Genomic DNA, 22,434 nt, shown 5'->3' with positions numbered 1-22,434 from the left:
GTTTTGCTTTTAACATTGTAGATCTTTGGCCTGTTTTACTGGATCTTCTTTTAGAGAAGCTATTTTAAAATAATTGGACATTATGTTTAAAATTAAAGAAAAATACACACTGTACGAAATAATATTCTCATTACACTTAAGGTATTCCTTAAGAAAAAATAGTTATATTTTTTAACACACAAAGAATGCATTCCTAAGATACCAGTCATAGTATGAATACCTAGCAAAACTGTCAAATTGAAATGGTCCATATACATTACTCACTATTCCCATAATTTTATACAGAAAGTTTAAATTATAGAAACTGTTCAAATATCTTTAAAATTCCATGTTCCATTTACTAGTGAGGCTAAGAGGCAACCTATATATCAAATCAGCCATAAAATAAAAAGTAAGCATGCCTTGAACTTCCATAGTAGATGCCATGTATTCTTCATTTCTAATCCAAAATTAGGGTGAAATCCTGTACAATTTACTCAGTGTAAATACTTCTTATCAGAAAGACTCGTCATGCCAAAACCACTTGACTTCCACTATACATGGAATTTTAAATTATTTAATAAATATTAGAGACAAAATGGGTGAAGTAATATCCTTTATTCAACCAACTTCAACTGGTAAAAGGGACAAGCTTTCAAGCTTACACAGACCTCTTCTTCAGTTCTCAGGACCTGAAGACCAGCAGTTCCAAACATTCAGATAAGAAAACTGGTTTAGCTTTAAGAGATGAGTTCTACCTACCTCCTCCTCCTCTTTCATGTGAGGAAGGAAATCCCTGGTGAAGGCTTCCAACCTCTCTTTCAGCTGTTTAGCATAGTTTAGCTGTTCATATTCATTCTGAAAAGAAAAAGTATGATTTAACCAAAAAAGCTCTCCATAGGGTTTAAGAACTGAAACGTAGATCCATATCTCCCATAGCTCTCAAGATACAACCACTTCTGGAAAGGCAGAGTTAATTTTTAGAACATACTAAAAATGGTTAAACTTTTAGTATAGAGATCATTTGCGTATTTCTTACTCTCGTAGATGTCTTCTGCACTAGAAAAATTGTAATTTATTTCTGCTGTTGCAATCTAAAACGCATTATGTCATTAATCAGAAATAGCAGAACCTTGCTAACCCAAGGTCTACGAATCCTGAAGAACAGATAACATAAAATTTTCAGAGACGCTATATGTTCGTATTAACAATTTCATTATTTAAAAAACATAGTACACTGTGCAATGAAGTACCACAACTAAAACAAAACTACATTAGTCAACATAATAAAAGTACATTCTGTGATGAAGCATCCTTGATATTTTTAACCTTGTTTGTTCACTTCTTTGCTATTTCACATCAATAATTCATAAGAAGTCAATAATCCATCGTTAGTCAAATTAACAAATACTGTATTATTGTAATTCTAATCTACTTTGTCATCACATGAATTATCTGACTTCTACTCTGAAGTAATTGCAAGGTTTACATGAAAGTATTAAGATTGTTGTAGATTAAAGCCTACCAATCAGCCACAACAAAAAAGTTTAAAGTAATAAATTTAATCTAAAAATTTACATGTTCTATGGGAAATTCTGCATAAGTTATATACTAGCTTAGCTTTGTATTTTAAATTATATAAACTCTACATGAATTAACCAAATATCCCAGTTAAATCATAACTTGCAGTTTATAACTAACTAAATGTGCCATATAGAAACTTACTTTGAAACAGTCAGTTTTTAAAATACATACTTTACTTTAACCATTGTGGCTTATTTGCTAACAGACCTTTCTCATCTATGAATGTTACCCTTTCTGTATTCCGGTAATAAGAATCTGGCCCTGGAGTCTGTCCAGATTGTGACAGAAGGAAATTCTTTGCAGTGCATTTCGCAATAGTACGGGAAGGAGGCAGTAACCCAATCTTGCATCATCAAAAAATTTTTATTTATTTTTTATTTATTTTTTTACCAGTTCGGTGTTTTTTTCCCTCTGTTGGAAATGAAAAGTAAACAATGCAAGGCTAATATTCTTGTTCTGTTGAGCTACAATACCTAATAAGTGGACTGAGAAATTTTCAGTAGTGTATGATAGCCAATATCAGTAATGTGGTCATGGACTCAAATACAAAAAAACTAACACAGGAGAGAAAACATGCTGAAATCTTAATTTTTACATTTTTCTTAAAACTGATTTCTACAAATAAATGCATCTATTCAAAGTTAACATAACAATACTTCAGAGAAAAACATAAGTGCAGTCCAACCTGTTTAATTCAAACCAGATCAAATAGCTCTAGGAAAGTATTTACCAAAATTGTCCCAAAAAATCCCGTTTCTCCTTTTAGGTTAGTTTTCTACATGAGAAGCTAGTAAAAATTGATGACAATATCTGAGAAGCAAGAAGATGAAGATGGGGGTTGGTTGTTAAATGGTTATTTCCTTACTTTGTCATGTCAATTTCAGTAAATTGTTTCGGAAATGTCAGGCTAGATTCATAGCTCTCAGATTCAGTGGTTAGGACACTCGCCTGGGATGTGGGATATGCAAGTTTAAATCCCCATTCTGAAGCAGAGAGATTTGAAGCCAGATTTACAACATCCCAGGTTAATTCCCTAGCCACTAGACTATGGGTAGGTCCTTCTCAGTCTCCCCTGTAGAAGCCACTCCACTCTGTATAAACAAACATTCACTGGAGCAGGGACTGGAACCTGGGTGTCCCCCGTCCTAGGTGAGTGCCCTAACCACCAGGTTACACAGCCATTTTCTTGCTCTCTCTGGACCAGTTCATGATTAATTATTGATTTGAAGTGGAACTGTTTTCACAAGAGAATGAGCTAATAGCCTGGTGGGTATAGAACTCACTTGGGATGTGAAAGACCTGGGTTCATGTCCTTGTTTCAGAGCAGGGTTTCAAATGTAGGTCTCCCACATCCCATGTGAATGACCTAAACACCAGGATACTGGGTATAGTGGGGATATTCCCACTTCTGTTTTTTTGTTTTGTTTTGTTTTTTGGTAAATCCAGCCATTCATTACATATGTTTTTATTGAAAAATAGTTAAAACTGCCCAAAATTTAAACAAAATGTTTCATTTGGGATCAAAGGGGCTTTTTGTTTTGTTTTTACATAAATTGAAGTTTTCCAACTTTTTGATTAATTGAAAACTCAGAAAAAAAGAAGAATTTTGGGTTCATCTGAAAAAAAATTTCCTTCGATTTTTGAGACCTGTCACTGATCCCCCTCCCACTCCCCCCAAAAAAAACAAATGTTTTTTTCCCAGCTCTAGTCAGTAGTACAAAACATGTAGGTTACGTATGTCTGACAACAACTTCCTATATGGGCAAAACTCAGAAGTAAGAGATGAAACTTTGTTTAATCTGAGCTTGGTTTAACAGCATCAAACAACTAGGGTCACTTAGGACAGGCTGCACTGAGTTTCCACTGTCAGCCCAATTCTACCCTTCCCCACCCCAACTTCACAGTGACATGTACTGTCCTCCACTGGCAGGTTACACCAGGGGCCAAAGTAAACTATTTCTACACAATGCGAGGTGAATTGGACAAGGAGTTCCCAAAGTATGACAACCTTAGAAATACTGTTCAGAGTTCTAAAAGTCTACCTTTTTGACACACTGTAGCAACAAAAACACAAAAGTAGAGAAAAATGTAGTCTACTTGACTCCTTTTACTGAGACCGAGTATCCAGACTGACATTTAGTGACTATGATCAACAGCGATAAGTTAACATTTTTAACATAACTACAGAGCATCTGCTTTGGCAAGTTTAATATAGGATGTCAAATGATGGAATGGAGACCCAAGTTTTCATTCCAAAAAGTGAGTTGAAGGAAAAGAAGAATGGGAAGTGCGCAGCAGGGGAAATTCCACATTTGGAATGAAAAAAAAAATGTATCAAAAGGTTGATTTGAAAACAAACCAAAAAGATGGCATTTACAGCTACTCAGCATTTGAATGTTAGTAGCAGTCCTGTGCAAAATGGATTAGAGGGCCAAGTACAGGAGAAGTAAAAGATCATAACAAATGTAATTACCTACATACAAGAGATGTGTATATATGTTTAGAAAACAAAGAATTAGAGTACTCAGGCTTTTGGGGCATGATATGAAAAGATTTATGGTGTCAGTAAGCAGAAACTGAAGTGTATATTTAATCAAGTAACATAGCTGTTAAATTAATCTCATTTTAAATTTTCAAGTTTGAATTTTGTGATTTCAAAGAAAGGCTCCAAAATTTCTCCTAGATAATACTTACTAGTAATCTTCTAGGCTTTCCTCTGTGTTCATAACTATTCTCTTTACAACAAAAATATCATGCCAGTAGCGTTTTGCTTTGTAGCATTTTAATCTTTTATCTGTCTAATATATAGATATCTTCCTTTATATTTAATTCTAACAATCTTTATAATTTATGTTCAAGTTATATATATAAAATCAGAGAGAGAAAAAGATTCATTTAACAGCTATACTAAATGATGAAACTTGCACTGCAGTTTCTGCTTACTGAGACCATAAAGTTGTAGTAACATGCTAAGAAAGCCTGAGTATAATCTAATTCTTTGTTTTCTAAAGTTTCTCATCAAATAAATGAAGTAGCAGACTAATGACTACTCTTAGCAAGTTTCCCTTATTACACAATCAAAAGTTAAAGAAGTACTTCTTTTAGCCTATTTTTGGAAGCTTACCTTCACATTCTTCAGCCCTTTCTCAAAGAGACTAAGCATCTCAGAGAGTTTGTTGTCCGAGTGAACGTTATACACAGTCCGACTGCGCTGCTGAAGTAAGCCAATGATGTATTCATTTTCGATCTGCTCGTGCATTTTAAATTCCTTGAACGTGGCATACAGTGATTGCAGAAGAGCCCGAAAATCATTGTTGTTGGCAAAGTTGGTCTTGGAAAGCTAGAAGAAAGAGAGGCTAATTTTCCCTCTGGATTTTTTTTTTTTTTTTAATCCTTGCAAGTCAAGTTAGCATCTAAAGTAGTATATGCAACTCCCACTTCTCATATGTAGGGCCCTACCAAATTCATGGCCATGAAAAATGCATCTCCGACTGTGAAATCTGGTCTCCCCCGTGAAATCTGGTCTTTTGTGTGCTTTTGCCCTATACTATACAGATTTCGGGGGCAGGGGGGAATCAGTGTTTCTCAAATTGGGGGTCCTGACCCAAAAGGGAGTTGCAGGGGGATTGCAATGTTATTTGGGGAGGGGGGGCATAGTATTGCCACCCTCATTTCTGCACTACCTTCAGAGCTAGGCAACCGGAAAACAGTGACTGTTGGTCAGCACCCAGCTCTGAAGGCAACGCCCTGCCAGTAGCAGCATAGAAGTAAGGGTGGGGTAATACCATACCATTCCACCCTTACTTCTGTGCTGCTGCCTTCAGAGCTGGGCAGCCGGAGAGTGGCAGCTGCTGACTGAGGGCCCAGGTCTGGAGGCAGCAGAGCAGAAGTAAAGGTAGCACTACTGTATCATGCCATCCTTACTTCTGCACTGCTGCTGGCAGCAGCTCTGCCTTCAGGGCTGGAAGCCCAGCCAGCAGCTGCTGCTCTCCAGCTGCCCAGCTCTGAAGGCAGCACCGCCGCCAGCAGCAGTGCAGAAGTAAGAGTAGCAGTATTGCAACACCCTCCCCTGTCAAAATAATCTTGTGACCCGACCCCCCCCCACACACACACCATCTTTTTGGGTCAGGAGCCAACCCGTGAATTTGGTAGGGCTCTACTCATATGCACTGTTTGTTCCTCATCCCAGCTTTAAATTCAGCGGGTAAATAACCCATTACATAATATGATACTGATAGACCAAAACCAGGAGTGGCCAACCTGAGCCTGAGAAGGAGCCAGAATTTACCAATGTACATTACCAAAGAGTCACAGTAATAAGTCAGTAGCCCCCCTGCCCCCACATCAGCTCTTCCCTGCCCACTCCCAGAGCCTCCCACTGGCTGCCAGCCCTGCCAACCAGCGCCTTCCCCTCCCTCCCAATCAGCTATTTCATGGCGTGCAGCAGGCTCGGGGGTGGGGGAGCCAAGGAATGGCGGCTCAGGGGAGGGTGCGGGAAGGGATGGAGTGGGGGCAGAGCCTGTGGCAGAGCCAGGAGTTGAGCAGTGAGCACCCCCTGGCACCTTGGAAAATTGGCGCCTGTAGCTCCAACCCCGGAGTCACTGCCTATACAAGGAGCCACATATTAAACTTCTGAATAGCTGCATGTGGCTCCGGAGCCACAGGTTGGCCACCCCTGACCTAAACTAAAGAAGCTGAACCATATAATGGAGCAAATAATTAAACAATCAATTTGCAAACACCTAGAAGATAATAAGGTGATAAATGAAAAGGAGTACTTGTGGCACCTTAGAGACTAACCACTTTATTTGAGCATAAGCTTTCGTGAGCCACAGCTCACTTCATCGGATGCATACTGTGGAAAGTGTAGAAGATCTTATTATATACACACAAAGCATGAAAAAATACCTCCCCCCACCCCACTCTCCTGCTGGTAATAGCTTATCTAAAGTGATCACTCTCCTTACAATGTGTATGATAATCAAGGTGGGCCATTTCCCGCACAAATCCAGGGTTTAACAAGAACGTCGGGGGGGGGGGGGGTAGGAAAAAACAAGGGGAAATAGGTTACCTTGCAAAATGACTTAGCCACTCCCAGTCTATATTCAAGCCTAAGTTAATTGTATCCAATTTGCAAATGAATTCCAATTCAACAGTCTCTTGCTGGAGTCTGGATTTGAAGTTTTTTTGTTGTAATATCACAACTTTCATGTCTGTAATCGCGTGACCAGAGAGACTGAAGTGTTCTCTGACTGATTTATGAATGTTATAATTCTTGACATCTGATTTGTGTCCATTTATTCCTTTACGTAGAGACTGTCCAGTTTGACCAATGTAAATGGCAGAGGGGCATTGCTGGCACATGATGGCATATATCACATTGGTGGATGAGCAGGTGAACGAGCCTCTGATAGTGTGGCTGATGTTATTAGGCCCTGTGATGGTGTCCCCTGAATAGATATTTGGGCACAGTTGGCAACGGGATTGTTGCAAGGATAGGTTCCTGGGTTAGTGGTTCTGCTGTGTGGTATGTGGTTGCTGGTGAGTATTTGCTTCAGGTTGGGGGGCTGTCTGTAGGCAAGGACTGGCCTGTCTCCCAAGACAGCCGGGGGGGTTCTACTTTCCCCGCTGTAGCCCTGGGGCCACCTGCACCCCAAAGCCCCGATCCCCGGCTCCACTCCAGGGCCCGCACCCCCAGCCGGAGTCCTCACCCCCCCACATTCCAACCCTCTGCCCCAGCCCTGAGTCCCCTACCACACTCCAAACCCCTCGGCCCCACCCCCCCACTTGAATTTTATTATGTGCACCAATATGGAGGTGATGTATGACACATGATCTCCATATTGATGCACAAAACAAAATTTATTCCGCACGTGCGAGGGAAAAATTAGAGGGAACACTGCACATTCATGTGAGTCCATCTACCTGGACTGGGAGGATTGCTCCTAGCTGCAGTATAGACATATCCCAGTTGTCCAGTTCAAAAACTGACAGTAGACAGGATAGGAGACAAAAACCCTAGAAACCTTTGGATTTCTCCAAACCAGTCATCAGAAAGACATCTAGTTCATTTAGATGTCAACGTCAATCTCAGGATAAGGTTGGGAGAAGATGGGCATAATCCAAAGACTATCTAAATACAACAGACAAAAAGGCAAGACCAAACAAAGACCCTTAGCACACAAACTTTTGTAAGAAAACTGCTACGTTTCTCTTTACAATATAGTCACCACACCTTTTTTTGGAACTTGGAAGGAGGATGACTCAATGCAAAACAATGCCGGTAAGATCAATAATTAAAATGCATGTAGCACTCTATATATCAAGACTCTGGACAATTAGGAAGATAATCCTAGTAGCATCCCAGCGTAAAGAATTATTATCCCTGTTTTACAGAGGGGAAGGTGTGAGATCAAGTACAAGGCTACACAGCAAGTCAGTGGCAGAGGCCAGGATTAGAATTTAGCAGTTCCTGTCTCTCCTTCTTGAGCTCTCTCTAATAACCACACTTCTCCTAGATAAAGGAGTAGAGCACTCCAAGCTGAAAAAGCACTGAACTCATTTTAAAATTTTCCCTTATCTCATCCTCTAGCACCACCTGAATTTATTAAGTGGATTCTTAAATAATGAGGATTTTCCTTACACTTTCAACATTTCATTCATCTTGGATGACGAAGACAGACTAGTCAATTTCATACTCTGGGTGTCATGTGTTAGTAAAAGGTAGTAGTGATGGCATAAGCTCACCAGAGAGGAAGGATGGCCCTGTGGTTGAGGCACTGGACTAGAACGGTAGCTGAGGAAATCTAGGTTCAATTTCTGACTCTGCCACAGAATTCCTTTGAGCAAGTCATTTACTATTTCTGTGCCTCAGTTCCCTCATCTGTAAAACAGGAAGAGCAGCACTTCCCTACCCTACAAGGATGTTGATAAGGATAAATACCATGTACACATCTAAGATTTGAGAGGCATTCAGATACAGTGATGGAGGCCAGATAAGTACACAGGTCGATTCACAATGCTGTAAGGGTGTTAGGTAGTACAGCGGCATAGCTGCAACTTTAACTAGTAGTGCCCATGGTGTAAATACTTCCTGCACTGACAGAAAGATTTCCTTCCAACAATGTAGGTAATCAACGTCCCTGAGCAGTGGTAACCAGAGGTATGTCCACACTTAAACCCCAAGAGCAGCACAGCTGCTATACTGCAGTTGTGCCACTGTAACGCCTCAATGTAGACACTCACTGCAACAACAGGAGAGATTCTACTCCCGGGGGAATTCTGTGCCACTGCATATGCGCAGAATTCATGTCCCACACAGATTCTCTGCCCTCCCACCCCGGCAGAAAATACATTCAGCTGGAGAAGTGCTGTAGTTATGCCTTTCACCGACCAGGGGCTGCTCTGGCACCAGAACAGAGAGCAGCTGCTCCCTGGCAAGAACAGCCCTAACTGCAGATAGGGAAGAGAAGAGGCTGCATTCCTCACAGCGCTCTACCTATGGGGCCATATCAGGAGGCACAGGATATGAGGGGACAGACAGCATGGGGCCCATGAGGCTGCTGGGGGGGGGGGGGTCACAGACTGGAGTTCAGACAGGCTGGGGGGGGGGGGGCAGACTGGAGTGCAGACTGAATGAGCAAGGGTGGAAGGCCACATGGGGACAGGGATGGGAGTGCAGGGCCAGAGAGCGGGAAGGGGGAGGAGTGCTTAAGTGCAGGGACACATGGGGCCGTGGGCAGGAGAGGCAGCTGAATGGGGTGCAGGGACGTGTCTGACTGAATGAGAGGGCCTACTGGTCGGCCGGGGTCTGCATGGGGGAGGCTCTCTAACAATCCCCCCCCCACTTCTCCCTCCAACCCAACAACCCTCCAAGTTCACACCCAGACTCCCAGCAATTACTTCCCTCTCCTTCAGCTCCTCGGTTAGCCCTGACTCCCCCAAATCTCTGCACTGCTGCTGAGGGGGTGAATGAAACGTGTTTCTGTATTGTAGTTTAAATGAATTATTTCTCAAAGTTCTGTATTAATATGCCTAATAAGGAATGTGTGTCAAAAATCATTTCCGGAATCTTTTTTGTCGTCTATATTGTTACAAACATACCTGGAGAGGTATTTTGAAATAAATTACCAAATAATTGAAACTGGTGTGATTATATTGTGTTATTCTGACAAAATATGCAGAATTTTAAAATACTGTGCACAGAATTTTTAATTTTTTTGGCACAGAATTCCTCCAGGATTAAGATTCGCCCATTGCTGTAGCTAATCCACCTCCCCAAGAGGTGTTACTAGGTCAACAGAACAATTCGTCCATTGACCTAGCACAGTCTATACCAGGGGTTAGGTGGACATAGCTACGTCTCTGAGGGGGCGTAGATTTTTCATAGCCCAGAGACACATGCTATGCTGATGTAAGTTTTCAGCATAGACCAGCCCTTCTGTCGACCTAGCCACATCTACACTGGAGGTTACATCAGCCTAACCATGGCATTCAAGAGCGTGAATTTTTCACACACCTAAATGACATAACTAGGTCGATCTAAAGTTTAAGCATAAACCAAGCCTACTGTACCCTTGAAAATTACATCTGCACAGCTACATCAGTCGGGGAGTGAAAAAAACCCACCCCAATCAACATAATTATGCCAGTATACTCCCAAGTGCTTCTGTCAACGTAGCTAACTTTTGGAGAGGTGACGTTCCCACAACAACAGAAAAACCGCTTCTGTAGGCAGAGGCTGCATCTACACTACAGGGCTATGCAAGCATTGCTTTGCCAGTACAGTCTCCATAACGCAGACATATCCTTAGAGCTATTATTTCCAATCCCAACAGCAGGAAGGGGAGGGGAAGAAGAAAAAGCTTGCTTTTCTATCACCAAATAATATTGTCATGCAATTTATTACAACACTCCCAAAGCCTCAATTGGGTAGGTCATATTATCTAGACACAGGCACATTGCTCTGATCTTAAAAAGAAAAGTTCTTCTTCTAGTTGGTAGTTGACCAGTTCAGGTAAAACAGTAAAAATATGAAGAAAAGAGATGGGCAGATTACTTTATTCTCCCATAAATTTTGTTTTACCCCAGAATAGAATTATATAAAGTGCAGCTGAAGTGTGAAAAGTGACTAAAGATTGCATCATAAGACACTGTTTTCTTGTCTGAATTTTCATATGAAGTAGATTTTTTTTCTCAAAACTTTTTACTTCTGAACTAAGCAGAAGACAGGCAAACTCAGCCTGGAATCTGAAAGTCAAGGCTCTGTTCTTTCCTTCGCACATATCACCACAATTAAAAGTTTTCAATAGACCAAATAATGCCCCTATTGACACCCATGGAGCTCAATACATTTGCTCTTAGTAATTTTTACAGATATAACTGATTGGCCCCGCAACTGAAACTTAGTAAATAACTATACTGCCAATGACTGAGAAAGAATGGATTCCAACTACTCTGACTACGCTTGTTGGCTCAGAAAACTTAACATGATTTAAAAAAACAGTAAAAGCGTATTTTAGCCACCATAGGTAGATACAGCTTTGATACAACCAGCAAGCAGTTATGAATAAACTAGAATTCTGTCTTGGCAGAACTTGATTTTTTTTCTAATTTAGATTATTTTTATCAATTTATATTTAAGGGTTTTGGTTTTTTTTCCTGTTTTTAACTATATTTATTTTTACAGTTGTGCAGGGTAGAGCTGGGATCAGGGTTAGGGCAGTGCTGACAATGCTGCAGCAGGGGACTCCCTGTACAGCCAAGGGGCCCAAGACACCAGGGCACAAGGTGCAGGGGAGGCTGCAGTTGTTCTGGCCTTGAGTACAGACCCCCCAATCAGGACTTGAAGGAGGATGACGAGTACTGGCCAGGGGGAGGCCATACCAATGGTAAACTCTTCCTGCCCAGGGACAGCTCCCACACTCATGGCGAATGAATGAGTGGGGCCATGACAGTGGAACTGCAGCGGGGTGCCTGCAAGGCCACAGAGCTGGTGATACAGGTTCCCTCCAGGGACAAGGTGTGAGGAAGGCTGGGGTCTTGGCAGGCCACAGCTGAATGAGTGAATAGGAAGACAAATCCTCAGCTGCATGGAAGCCACCCTGCTACTGAATGACTCCTGCCGATGGCCAAAACTATTCAGCAGCGAGGTGGTCTCTGCGGCCAGGGATAACAAGGACTCTTCCTTGCACAGTCCTGGCCAGAAGCCTCTGCCCCGCTAGGCCAGAAGAACTGCAGCCTCCCCAGTACCTTGTGCCTGCCCCACAGCAGTGCAGGGAGCCCTCTGCCACTCCACTGTAATGGCGCTGTTTCCTCACTCCTGTGACAGCAAGGCAGAGGGCTCCTTCCACGGCCAACGCCACCCAATCCATAGGTACGCCCACCGTTATCAACTGTTTGGGGGGGTTGTTTGTGTCAGCTGAAATTGATGTTTACCAACAGCTATACATTAAAATCAAATTCTACCAAGCCTAATTTTAACATACTGTTCTACTATGAGAAGAAGTATCTTAAATCTTAGAAGTCATTAGACTATCAACTAGCCTTTTAACATATTCAATAATTCTCAATGTTCTAATTTTATGAAACACTAGAATGTGTGTGTAATTCAAAGCACTTTACAGGCATTAGTGAATTTATCATCATAACTCCCTTGTGCAGTGACTAAATACTATTATTTCCATTTTACAGATGAAGAAACTGAGGAACAGAATAAGGACAAGGCTCGAGGTCACACATAAAGGGCCTGATTCTGGGCTCCATGGTGGAATCTTTACAGTAGCTCAACTTCTAGGGGCTGCAAAGCCACTTTAACCAGTTATCAGAAATAACTGGAGCACTAAGACAGCATATTACCTCCCCATCCCCAAGCACATTGGTGCCAGATGAATGGTAAGAGAAACAGCTAATGCACCTAACACTCCCAACTATTCAGATGCAACAAGCCACCATAAATCAAAGCAGCCCATCCTACACTATGCATGCTGTGATATGCAGGACAGGATTTGTTCCAAGTCCATGACAGAACTCTAAATAGAACTCACAATCTCACAGCCTGTAACTCAGTAGATACAAGGCTATCATCTCTTGCACATAAAATTATCAATTGCTCTGCGATTCCATTAAAGGCTTTAGTAAAGTTTAATAAAAAGCCACTACATTTGAACAAATAAAGATTAAGGCAAACAACATTTTTGTTTTAGAAGGGCTGATGATCATGAAGATAATTGCAAAGGTTGGGTGGAGCACAGCAGAGATGGAAAAAAACATTTCAGTAAGTCTGCTGATTTTCTAGGAGGATATTTTGCATCATATAACCAATACAGCTGTTGGGCAGAATTAACCAAAGCAAAGTAACTATCAACTGGGTGCAGACTTGCATTGAAAATCCAGCACAGCAACTCATTTTGGTTTCATGTTTGAACCTCTCTCAGTAGCATGAGAGACTATTAGGATGTGTCTACACAAGGATTTTGCAAAGGCCTAATTCTCAATAGGTGCCGCTCTAACAGCGGAAACTATAGTGAACATATGGCTCAGCTATTTTTACCACTGTGATGCCTTAGCTTTGTCTACACTAGTTTCACTGGGGGAACTACACTAGTAACTAACAGATCTAATAATTTATAGACAAAGCTTTTAGTCTCTATATCAAATGTGTATGAAGGATGAGGATCAGGGGTGAAAAGAAAGCAGTACCAGGGCATGTTTCCACTGCTATGGTGACTCACCATTACAGAAGCCGCAGGAATGTTTCTTTCAGAGTAACAGCCGTGTTAGTCTGTATTCGCAAAAAGAAAAGGAGTACTTGTGGCACCTTAGAGACTAACCAATTTATTTGAGCATAAGCTTTCGTGAGCTACAGCTTACGAAAGCTTATGCTCAAATAAATTGGTTAGTCTCTAAGGTGCCACAAGTACTCCTTTTCTTTTAGGAATGTTTCTGTCTCCCCTTTGTCAGACAATTCCCTAATGTAGGTCTCCAAGATAGTCAGTCATATTGAAGGGGACACTGAGAAAATACCCCACTTTTGCTTAATCCCCCATTTTGGGAGACACTAACTGCAAAAACATACTGAAAACAAAGATACTCTAACAAATTGAAATAACTCATTAAAGTCAGGGTTTACTTTGCAGAGATTATGCAGGTGCTGTGGGATAATTGCATAATACCTGAATAAATACTGCAAGACACTAATTATACCCTCCGACTTTTAGAGGACTGCAGCTTCTCTTCTCTCCTCTTACTACTACTGGGGGCAGAAGCAGAGATTGCGATGAGACCATTACTACTGGAAGTAGCGTGGTTATGGAGGCAGGGAGGCCCTGCTAAAGCTATAACTGCTGGGAATGAAGCTGGGCGAAGGAGAAGCTGTTGAGGCTAGAGCCAGGGAAGGCAAAAGGCAGGGGGAAAATGAAATGTTGAGTGACTATAGGAGAAAACAAGAGACTGCTATGGCTAGGATGAGGACAATCTAGAGCTGCAGGTGGGCTGGAAGGATAGAAAATGATAGAGTGGGGAGGAAAAAAGGATCTAAAGAGGTGAGAACATTTTGTGCTGCTAGACAGCTTTGGAGGGAGGGGGAGAAGAGAGCTGAGGTACCAGTTGCTGCTTAGGAGGATTTGAGGGTGGAAGGAGACAGGGTTGTGAGGAGACAGGGAAGGGGATGATTCTGAAACACTGATTACAGTAAAAAGAAAAGGAGGACTTGTGGCACCTTAGAGCCACAAGTCCTTTTCTTTTTGTGGAAATAGACTAACACGGCTGCTACTCTGAAACACTGGATTACAGCAGGTTTGCTGGTTTCTCCCCTGTTCTAGACCTCTGACTTACAGGGGAACACAACACATTTGAAAGGTTTTTATATAAGAAACTGGCTGCAATTTTCATGTGTGAATGAAAATATTCTAAAGAGATCAAAGAGAAATGATGAAATCAGTGTTATTTTCTAACAAGCATAATAAGAAGTTTTAGAATGGTCCAGAAAGCAAGATGGGAAAAGGAATGAATGTAGTCACTGAGAATGGTAAGGGACATGGCTAGTGAGTGGATTCAACAGTCTTGGGATGTTGAAGAAGGGATAACAAATGAAGTTGTGAATTGTAAGGAGGCCTGACTTACTTAAAGCTAGAATCTTCTGTAAGGACTGCAGGACACCTAATAATGTGGTTTTATATAAACATCGCTCTATATAGTTAACTCATCCTATTTTTCTGTCTTAGTTGAATTGAATTTGCTTGGCGGTTGTTTCTCATTCTAAAACCAGTTAAGTGTGAAAGCTCCTGATCAACACTGTATTCTGTTGCTTAGAGTTTAGTTATTACCAAACATCACTGCATGAGTTTCTGACTCAACATGCCTACAGTTGAATGAAATGAAAAGAAGTGATTGAGAACTAAAATAATGGAAAGAATTTTTCTAAAGTAAAATGCAAATATTGTGAAGAGGTGTTACGCAGCAAGATAGAAATGATTTGGGCTCATCTTAAGTGCAGAAAAAAAATCAGTTTCTTCACAATCAAGGTGTGTCATTCAACAAAATTTTGTCTTTTGAAAGAGAAGATCAGAATGTTGATTATTTTGAAAACCTTAATAGTGAAATATTTTCAATGCTTCTGTTGCCACAAAAACGTAGCCACAATTTAATCATGAAAATCCCTGATCCAAGCCTTCCAGCAGCATTTCAGTTTCAGTCAGGAGCATTTTTCACCTCAAAATTTGGCAAAGATTAACCTCTGATTATGTTGTAAGAACTAAAAGTAAAGACACTAACTTAATAAATTGCCTCAATGTAAAGAAATGATCAAAGCATCTTTCCTCTAATGTGCTCCTCCAGACAGATTTTAAAATGTACAGGTTAATATATAATGTAAACAAATATTAGTGAAAGAACTAAAAGAATCAAAATTGACATGATTGGTAGAACATGAAAGACAACCTGAGAATAATTATGAATAATCCATACAGCAAAGCCTTATTTGATCTGATTAACAAAGATCTCTAACCTCATAAGAGCAGAAGTCAAAAAACAATTCTGAGCAGCTAGGAACTTTTCCACTATCTAGCCAACATGACTGATCACAAATACAAAGGTCAGAGGTTGAGTTCAGATAAAGAAGCAGCTGAAATGTGGCTAGCAGGACACAATCTTACATATCTTCCTTCTCTTCTATCACTTAAAATGGTAAATCCAGATTTGCCCTCCATATGTATTTTGTAAAAGTTGGGCCACGGTTTATTGCATGAAAATGTTGGAAAATTAGAAAGTAAACTCACAAAACAGGACAGTTGAATTCAAGATTCTGTCAATATTTGACAACCTACACTCCTGTCCAACCAGTTCAGCATCACTACAGCTTGCTTTTAGGACAGTCTGATTAATTTAGTAAAAACTTTGTAGAAATCTTGAAAAACAAATACATGAATAAGATTGTGTGAACATTCCAAGAACAACAGAAAAGAGTGTCAAGGCCTACTACGTCAACAGTACTCAAAGGCCGTGTTTCCCAGTAGGAAGTTCTCGAACTTTTTCATAGCATGGAGAACATTTTAGAGATTGTCTCACAAACCCCCTCCCTCCACACGGTCTGTACCTGAAATAGTACAGACCACCAGACTGGCCTCTCACAACAGGCAGATCAATTGTGACCATATAACACGGCCGTGGAAACTACAGAGGTTACTTACACGGGGAAACAACATTAAGAAAGTACTTAATGTATTCTTAAAATGACCATGAATGGAGTTTTGCAGCGTCAAATGAAAAAAGTCAACATCACCAGCAAGCGATGCCAGCAGCTGCTCTGCAGGCCACACCACACTGTTGGCACACCACAGTTTGGGAACCTCAGATTTATAAAATTGCAAGCTTTTCAGTGTAAACAGTGAGCCTCTTTATCCTTGAGAAATTCACTTCATAGGCGTGTCACAAATAGACCCTAATCCTGCAGTGGGTCCTCGCGTGGGACACGGATACCTGCACAGGGCCCTGTAACCCCAACAACAAAATTGGAACCCGGGTACGTGTGTCGCCCCCTCTTATAAAGCGAGAGGGTGGGAGGCGCCAGGAAAAGCTCCGTTCCTCCCGGCTGGGAAAAACCAGCGGAGTCTTGCCGGGGGCTTTCGAGGAGCGGGAAGCGCACACTGGGCAGGAGAGAGCTGATGCGGGGGCGGGGGGGGGGGGGAGGAAGGGGACACCCCCCCCCGCGGGCAGGACAGCCCTGCTGCCGGGAGGAGGAGGAGGAGCGGGCGGGAAGCAGACGCAGTTACTTCTGCTGGGGCAGGCGGAAGTTGCCGTGCTCGCGGGGCTGGCGCAAGAAGCGGCCGCCGCCTGGGGACCGAGCCGGAGCGAGGGGCTCGGCAGCCCGCGAGGGCCGCGTGCCCCTGCCCTATCCCGGGGGGAGGGGCGGTGACAGCTGCGCAGTCAGTAAATCCTCCCCAGGGGGCGTGTAGGTCCCACCCCACTCCGGCCGCCGACTGCCCGCTCCTCCCGCCCGGTACCTTGTCGCAGTAGAGCCCGACCAGCTGCTTCATCCGCCAGTGCGGAGCCGTGAAGACATCCACCTCGTCGGGGAAGGGAGCCATGTTCTCCCCATAGAGACTCGCCGTGCCCAGCGCCAGCAGCAGCTCTCGCCGCGGCAGCGACAACCGCTCTGCGCATGCCCCAACCCGCCGAGGCCGCGCTGGGAGCAGCCCTGGCCCCCCCGGCACGTGACAGGGGCCCGCTGAACGGCGGCCTGCCGCGGCGGCCGTGCTCGCGCTTCGCAGCGTGCGCCGCCTGTTTGCTGACGGGCCGCTTCCCAGGAGCCCGGGGGGGGGGGGCGGCGCTAAGCCCTGAGGGCAACACCGGGGGCGCCCCGCTGGCTTCCCTGGTCCCGGCTCGGGCCCCGTCCGCACCAGGCTCCGCGAAGAGCTAACGCTGGGGGGGTAACGCCCGTGGGCGGGCGGGGCCGGCTGCAGCCTGCGCCCCTTGGCGGGGCCGGCTGCAGCCTGCGCCCCTTGGCGGGGCCGCCTCGCCGGGCTGCGGGCCCCATCTCCGGCCAGCCCCTACCCCCGCGGAGGGTTGGAGGGGAGGGGGAATCCCACTTGTTCCCACCCCATGGGTCCCCTGGCGTGACATGCAAGGGTTGCTGCCCTGGCTCGCCCCACAGTCCGTGCAGGAGAGCCTCAGGCTCCGGGGAACCGCCCCGCAGGCATTGAACGGGCAACAGCTGGCCCTCAATTAAGTACAGGCGTGTTAGTAAGTTTTGCTGACATTGGGAACAGCAGCCCCCATCTGTGCACTGCTGACATCAAGGAGGCCACCCGGCCTTGGAGTTTATGCAGAACCAGTTGCAGGAGTCAAGTGTACTATCTATGTTAACGGGCCACTTCTGAAACGTTTTGCGAGATACTCAAGGGGAGCGGAAGGCACTCATCATACCGCGAATCCAGTCCTTCAGGTCCTAGTACAGGAGCCTGCCTCCGCCACCCCACCCCCCTTTTTTTTTTACATTTTTTCTCATCAGTTGGAGGAGACGTTGTTTTGTAAAGTCTCATTCAACTGGGTGAAAGCTTAGAAGTTGCATTATTAAATTGGGTGCAATACCATGGTTACCAATACCTGAATACAAGAGATGGATGTAGAGGACATACACAGGATGATTGATTGGAAGGGACAATCCTTTTTCCTCAACTGGAATGAGGGATCCAATGCAGATCACAGCCCCACAGCTTTTCAGTATTTCTATACCACATAAGACTGGATAAAGTAAGGTGAATGCTAATCATATTTAATACCCACGAGAGGAGGTACAGATGCAATAGCTTACCCTTTGGGAACTGTGTTGACATAATAGACTTCTTTAAAGACATCTGACTTAGTACTGTCCACCACTGACTGAAAAAATCAATGCAGCATATATTAAATGTATTAAAAATGGCTGACAGATCTCAAAAAGTAACTAAATGTGGAGTCATCATCCAACTGGGGTGTTTCGAGTGAGATCCCAGTGCTAGCCAACATCTTTTTCAACGAATTGGAAGAAAATATAAAATTGTTGGCAAATGAGCAGATAACACAAAAAAAATATGGTAGAGAGATTAATAAGGACGGGTCAGTAGTACAAAGTGATCTAGATCAGTGTTTCTCAACGACTGGTCCATGGACTGGCAATGGTCCCTGAGATGTCCCTGATACAGTTTAGGGCAGTGGTCACCAATTGGTCGACCGCGATCAACTGGTTGATCCTGGAGACTGTCCCAGTCGGTCGCAATCTCTGGCGGCGCACTCCCACGGCACTGCCAGAAGTGGCCAGCAGAGCTCTCCACGTACTGCTCCTGCCTGCAAGCACTGCCCTCACAGCTCCCATTGACTGGGAACGGGAAACGGCAGCCAATGGGAGCTGCAGGAGTAGTGCTTGCAGGCAGGAGCAGCACGCGGAGCCAGGTGCCCCCCCACACACACAGGGGCCGCAGGGGTGCATTGGCCCCTTCTGGGAGTGGCATGGGCAGGGGCAGGGGCAGGCAGGGAGCCTGCCTTAGCAGCAGCCCCGCTGCACCACAAACTGGGAGCTGCCGGAGGTAAGTGCCACCTGGCAGGAGCCTGCACCCCATACCTCCTCCTGCACCCCAAGTCCCTGCCCCAGCCCTGAGCCCCCTCCCAGAGCTTGCACCCCTCACTCCCTCCTGCACCTCAACCCCCTGTCCCACACTCAGCCCCAAGCCCCCTCCCACATTCCGAACCCCTCGGCCCCAGCCCCGAGCCCTCACCCCCTCCTGAACCCCAACCCCTGCCACAGCCTGGTGAAAGTGAGCGAGGGTGGGGGAGAGCGAGCGATGGAGAGAGGGAGGATGGAGTGAGCGGGGAAAGGACAGGGTAGATCCTGGGTTGCACTTAAATTCAAAAAGTGATCTTGTGCATAAAAAGATTAGAAACCACTGGTTTAGGAAGACAGCAAGCTGATCCCTGATATCAAAAAAGTTGAGAAACACTGCTGTAGATCACTTGGTAAGTTGTACTTCATAGAATATCAGGGTTGGAAGGGACCTCAGAAGGTCATCTAGTCCAACCTCCTGCTCAAAGCAGGACCAATCCCCAATTTTTGCCCCAGATCCCTAAATGGCCCCCTCAAGGATTGAACTCACAACCCTGGGTTTAGCAGGCCAATGCTCAAACCACTGAGCTATCTGTCCCTCCAACAATATACTTTTTAATACAGTCAAATGCAAGGTCATACTTCTGGAAACAATGAATATATAGCACTCTTACAGGATGGGGACTGTATTTTACAAAGGGGCTTAGGAGTCCTAGTGGATAACCAGCTCAACATGAACTTCCAGTGTAATGCAGTGGCTACAAGAGCAAATACCTAACAGTGAGAACCTAAAAAAGCTCAATCTATTAAATTGTTTAAAGAAAGGATTCAGAGGTAACTTAAATCTCACAGAAAAAGGCATAATTAGATCTGGTGGCTGAAGGCTGAAGCTAGATAGACTAGAAATAGGACACAATTTCTTTAACAGGGAGGGTAATTAACCATTCGAGCAACATGCAGGGATTTGGTAGCATCACCATCACTTGAAGTCTTTACATCAAGATTGGATGTCTGTCCAAAAGATATGGTTATGGGTATGATACAAGAATCATTTAGTGAAGTTTTATGGCCTGTGTTATGCAGGAGGTCACACCAGATGATCACAATGGTTCATTCTGGCCTTAAAATCTGTTTGTGAAATCCTGGTTCCACTGAAGTAAATAGCAGAATTCCCATTGACTTCAATGGAGCCAGGATTTCACCCTATGAGTCTAAGCCAGGCTTGGCGCACTTGCAGACATTGTGGATAATACATTGATGTTTGAAGTCAATCTTCATGCCGTGCTCCAGAGATCTAGGGAAAAGGGGTCAAGTGAAATCTGAATAAATGCATCATAAGACCTGCAGAAGTACAGTATATTGACTACTTTGTCTCAGGAGTTTATCAAGACCAACAGTGCAAAAAAGTGGCATGAATTTCTGAGGTGAAACTACCTGAAAATCATGCTTACCTGGGAATATATTGGAGATGGCAAATCACCTTGCCAAGTTTCTACCACTATTTGTGGAAAATCTTGGTCCCACCAAGAGTTCTCCTACAGAAAGATGATTAACAGGAATTATCTTCATCAAAATGAATCAGTTAACCTACTAGTGCAAGCATATTGGCATACTGTGATATAACTAGACGGTTAACAGTTCAGGTGTTCAGTGAGGATTTAGGGATGTGCTACTACAAGAAAGGAGACCAATGGTATACATCCCAGGCGCTCACATCCACAGGCAAACTACACAGTTGTGAGCATTTCTATCAATATGTACAGGAAAGAAAATTGACAGTGGAGCTACATTGATTTACATCAGCTGAGGATCTGGCCAAGATCTTATCCAGGGCAGACAGACAGTTGGCGGAGAATATATATATAAATTAATTTGTTCAATACATGCGAAGTTAAGTTTAATCCATTTGATTCTGAGTACAATTGATTCCAGACCACAAGGCAGTTTTCTTCAGCAGGAAGACTTTATAATCTGTTTTATCACAACACAAGTTTTGTTGCCAGACTCCATAGAGAAATGAAAAGATATGGACAATACTTATGTCACCTATACTGATTGTGTTGTGAGAGTTATGATGTGTGAACTCTTGTTATAAAGTTAGTGCTTTAATTGTTGTGTATTCCTTCACAGTTTATGCTTTGTAGTGTTGTTGCAGGCATGTGGGTCCCACGATATTAGAGACAAGGTAAGTGAGGTAATATCTTTTATTGGTCCAACTTCTGTTGGTGAAAGACACAAGCTTTTAAGCTACACGGAACACTTCTTCAGGTCAGAAGTTTGTCTCGTTCACCAACAGAAGTTGGACCAATAAAAGGCATTTCCTCAATCATCTTGTCTCTTGATTTATTCTTGACATTGCTATTTCAGCAAATTGTGCAGTTAGTAGAAAAAGTTATGTAAGAAGTGTAACACTGTTTGAAATAAAATGGTATTAAAATATTTTCATTAATTCATGGCAAATTGCCATGTTCAGTATATTGTAGCATTCCAGTGAGTATTCAGCAAATCTGAATTTTTGTTAATGGTACATCAGTGATATGTTTTCTTTAGAGGGGGTGTAATATTATCTAATAGTCACAAGATGGCAATAGTACAAATAGTTTTACAAGCTGGATTTTTCTAATGACTTTTAGCTCTGCAGTAGTCCCAGGAAGCTGTTGCATTTCACAATATAGTTCATTTTCTATCGGACTCTGCACCTAGAATCATTTAAGTGCAGGGCCACAGCCTATATTGATACACAAATATAAACTGCAGTCTTCTCTTTTCCGTTTGGACATTTGATTATTTTATTTCTTTATGACTTTGGTTCTCACAATTTCATGATGAACAGCTTCTTCTTGTCTCTGTTAGTAGGTCTTCTTTTCAGTAAAGACTATGTTAAACCCACAGAAATAGATGGGAAGAAGAAATGGAAAGGTGAAGGTACCACACCTAATCTGGAGAGCATTGTAATTGGAAGATGTTATGAATATATTAGAATTGTGAATCCAAGTGTTGGGTAAGTAATTTTCTCTTTCTGAATCAGTCTCCACACTTTAATGGTTTTACAAATCATAGGCCTGATACGACAGTCTTAATCATAGGAGTAGTCCTGTTGAAACCAACATATTTGTAATTGTTGAGAAATCCAAAATTCATCTTTAAAATAAATATATTAAAAGGGATCGGGGGCGGAGGGGGCGCAATTGTTATACCAATAAATTAAAAACCAGCAGGATCTTATTAAAGGAAAAAAGGCAAAATACCACATTTATTGTGAACACAGAAAGATTCATAGTAAGCAGTTAGTTACA

At 43.1% G+C, this 22,434-nt stretch overlaps 2 protein-coding genes across 4 annotated transcripts in view; one reads left to right on the top strand and one right to left on the bottom strand.

Moving 5' to 3' along the window:
* FBXL5 (F-box and leucine rich repeat protein 5) overlaps positions 1–17,244 on the bottom strand; it is a 54,866-nt gene extending 37,622 nt beyond the window's left edge. The window contains exons 1-3 of one of the 2 annotated variants that reach the window (XM_073342470.1): positions 17,064–17,244; positions 4,688–4,903; positions 742–837 (exon numbers count right to left, since the gene is read on the bottom strand). In XM_073342470.1, the coding sequence (XP_073198571.1) occupies positions 742–837; positions 4,688–4,903; positions 17,064–17,147 (396 nt within the window). In that variant the 5' untranslated portion in view covers positions 17,148–17,244. Of the gene's footprint in view, positions 1–741; positions 838–4,687; positions 4,904–6,634; positions 6,751–17,063 lie in introns of those variants that run through there. The other variant, XM_073342469.1, reaches the window with a different exon arrangement.
* Positions 17,245–19,264: 2,020 nt separating this feature from the next.
* BST1 (bone marrow stromal cell antigen 1) overlaps positions 19,265–22,434 on the top strand; it is a 30,373-nt gene continuing 27,203 nt past the window's right edge. Inside the window, exon 1 of one of the 2 annotated variants that reach the window (XM_073342467.1) lies at positions 19,265–22,139. In XM_073342467.1, the coding sequence (XP_073198568.1) occupies positions 21,961–22,139 (179 nt within the window). In that variant the 5' untranslated portion in view covers positions 19,265–21,960. The remainder of the gene's footprint in view (positions 22,140–22,434) is intronic. The other variant, XM_073342468.1, reaches the window with a different exon arrangement.

Source organism: Lepidochelys kempii, chromosome 4, assembly GCF_965140265.1.
Source record: "Lepidochelys kempii isolate rLepKem1 chromosome 4, rLepKem1.hap2, whole genome shotgun sequence".
NCBI lineage: Eukaryota > Metazoa > Chordata > Testudines > Cheloniidae > Lepidochelys > Lepidochelys kempii.
Note: the sequence above shows the minus strand (reverse complement) of the source record. Positions and strands in the feature narration are given on the sequence as shown.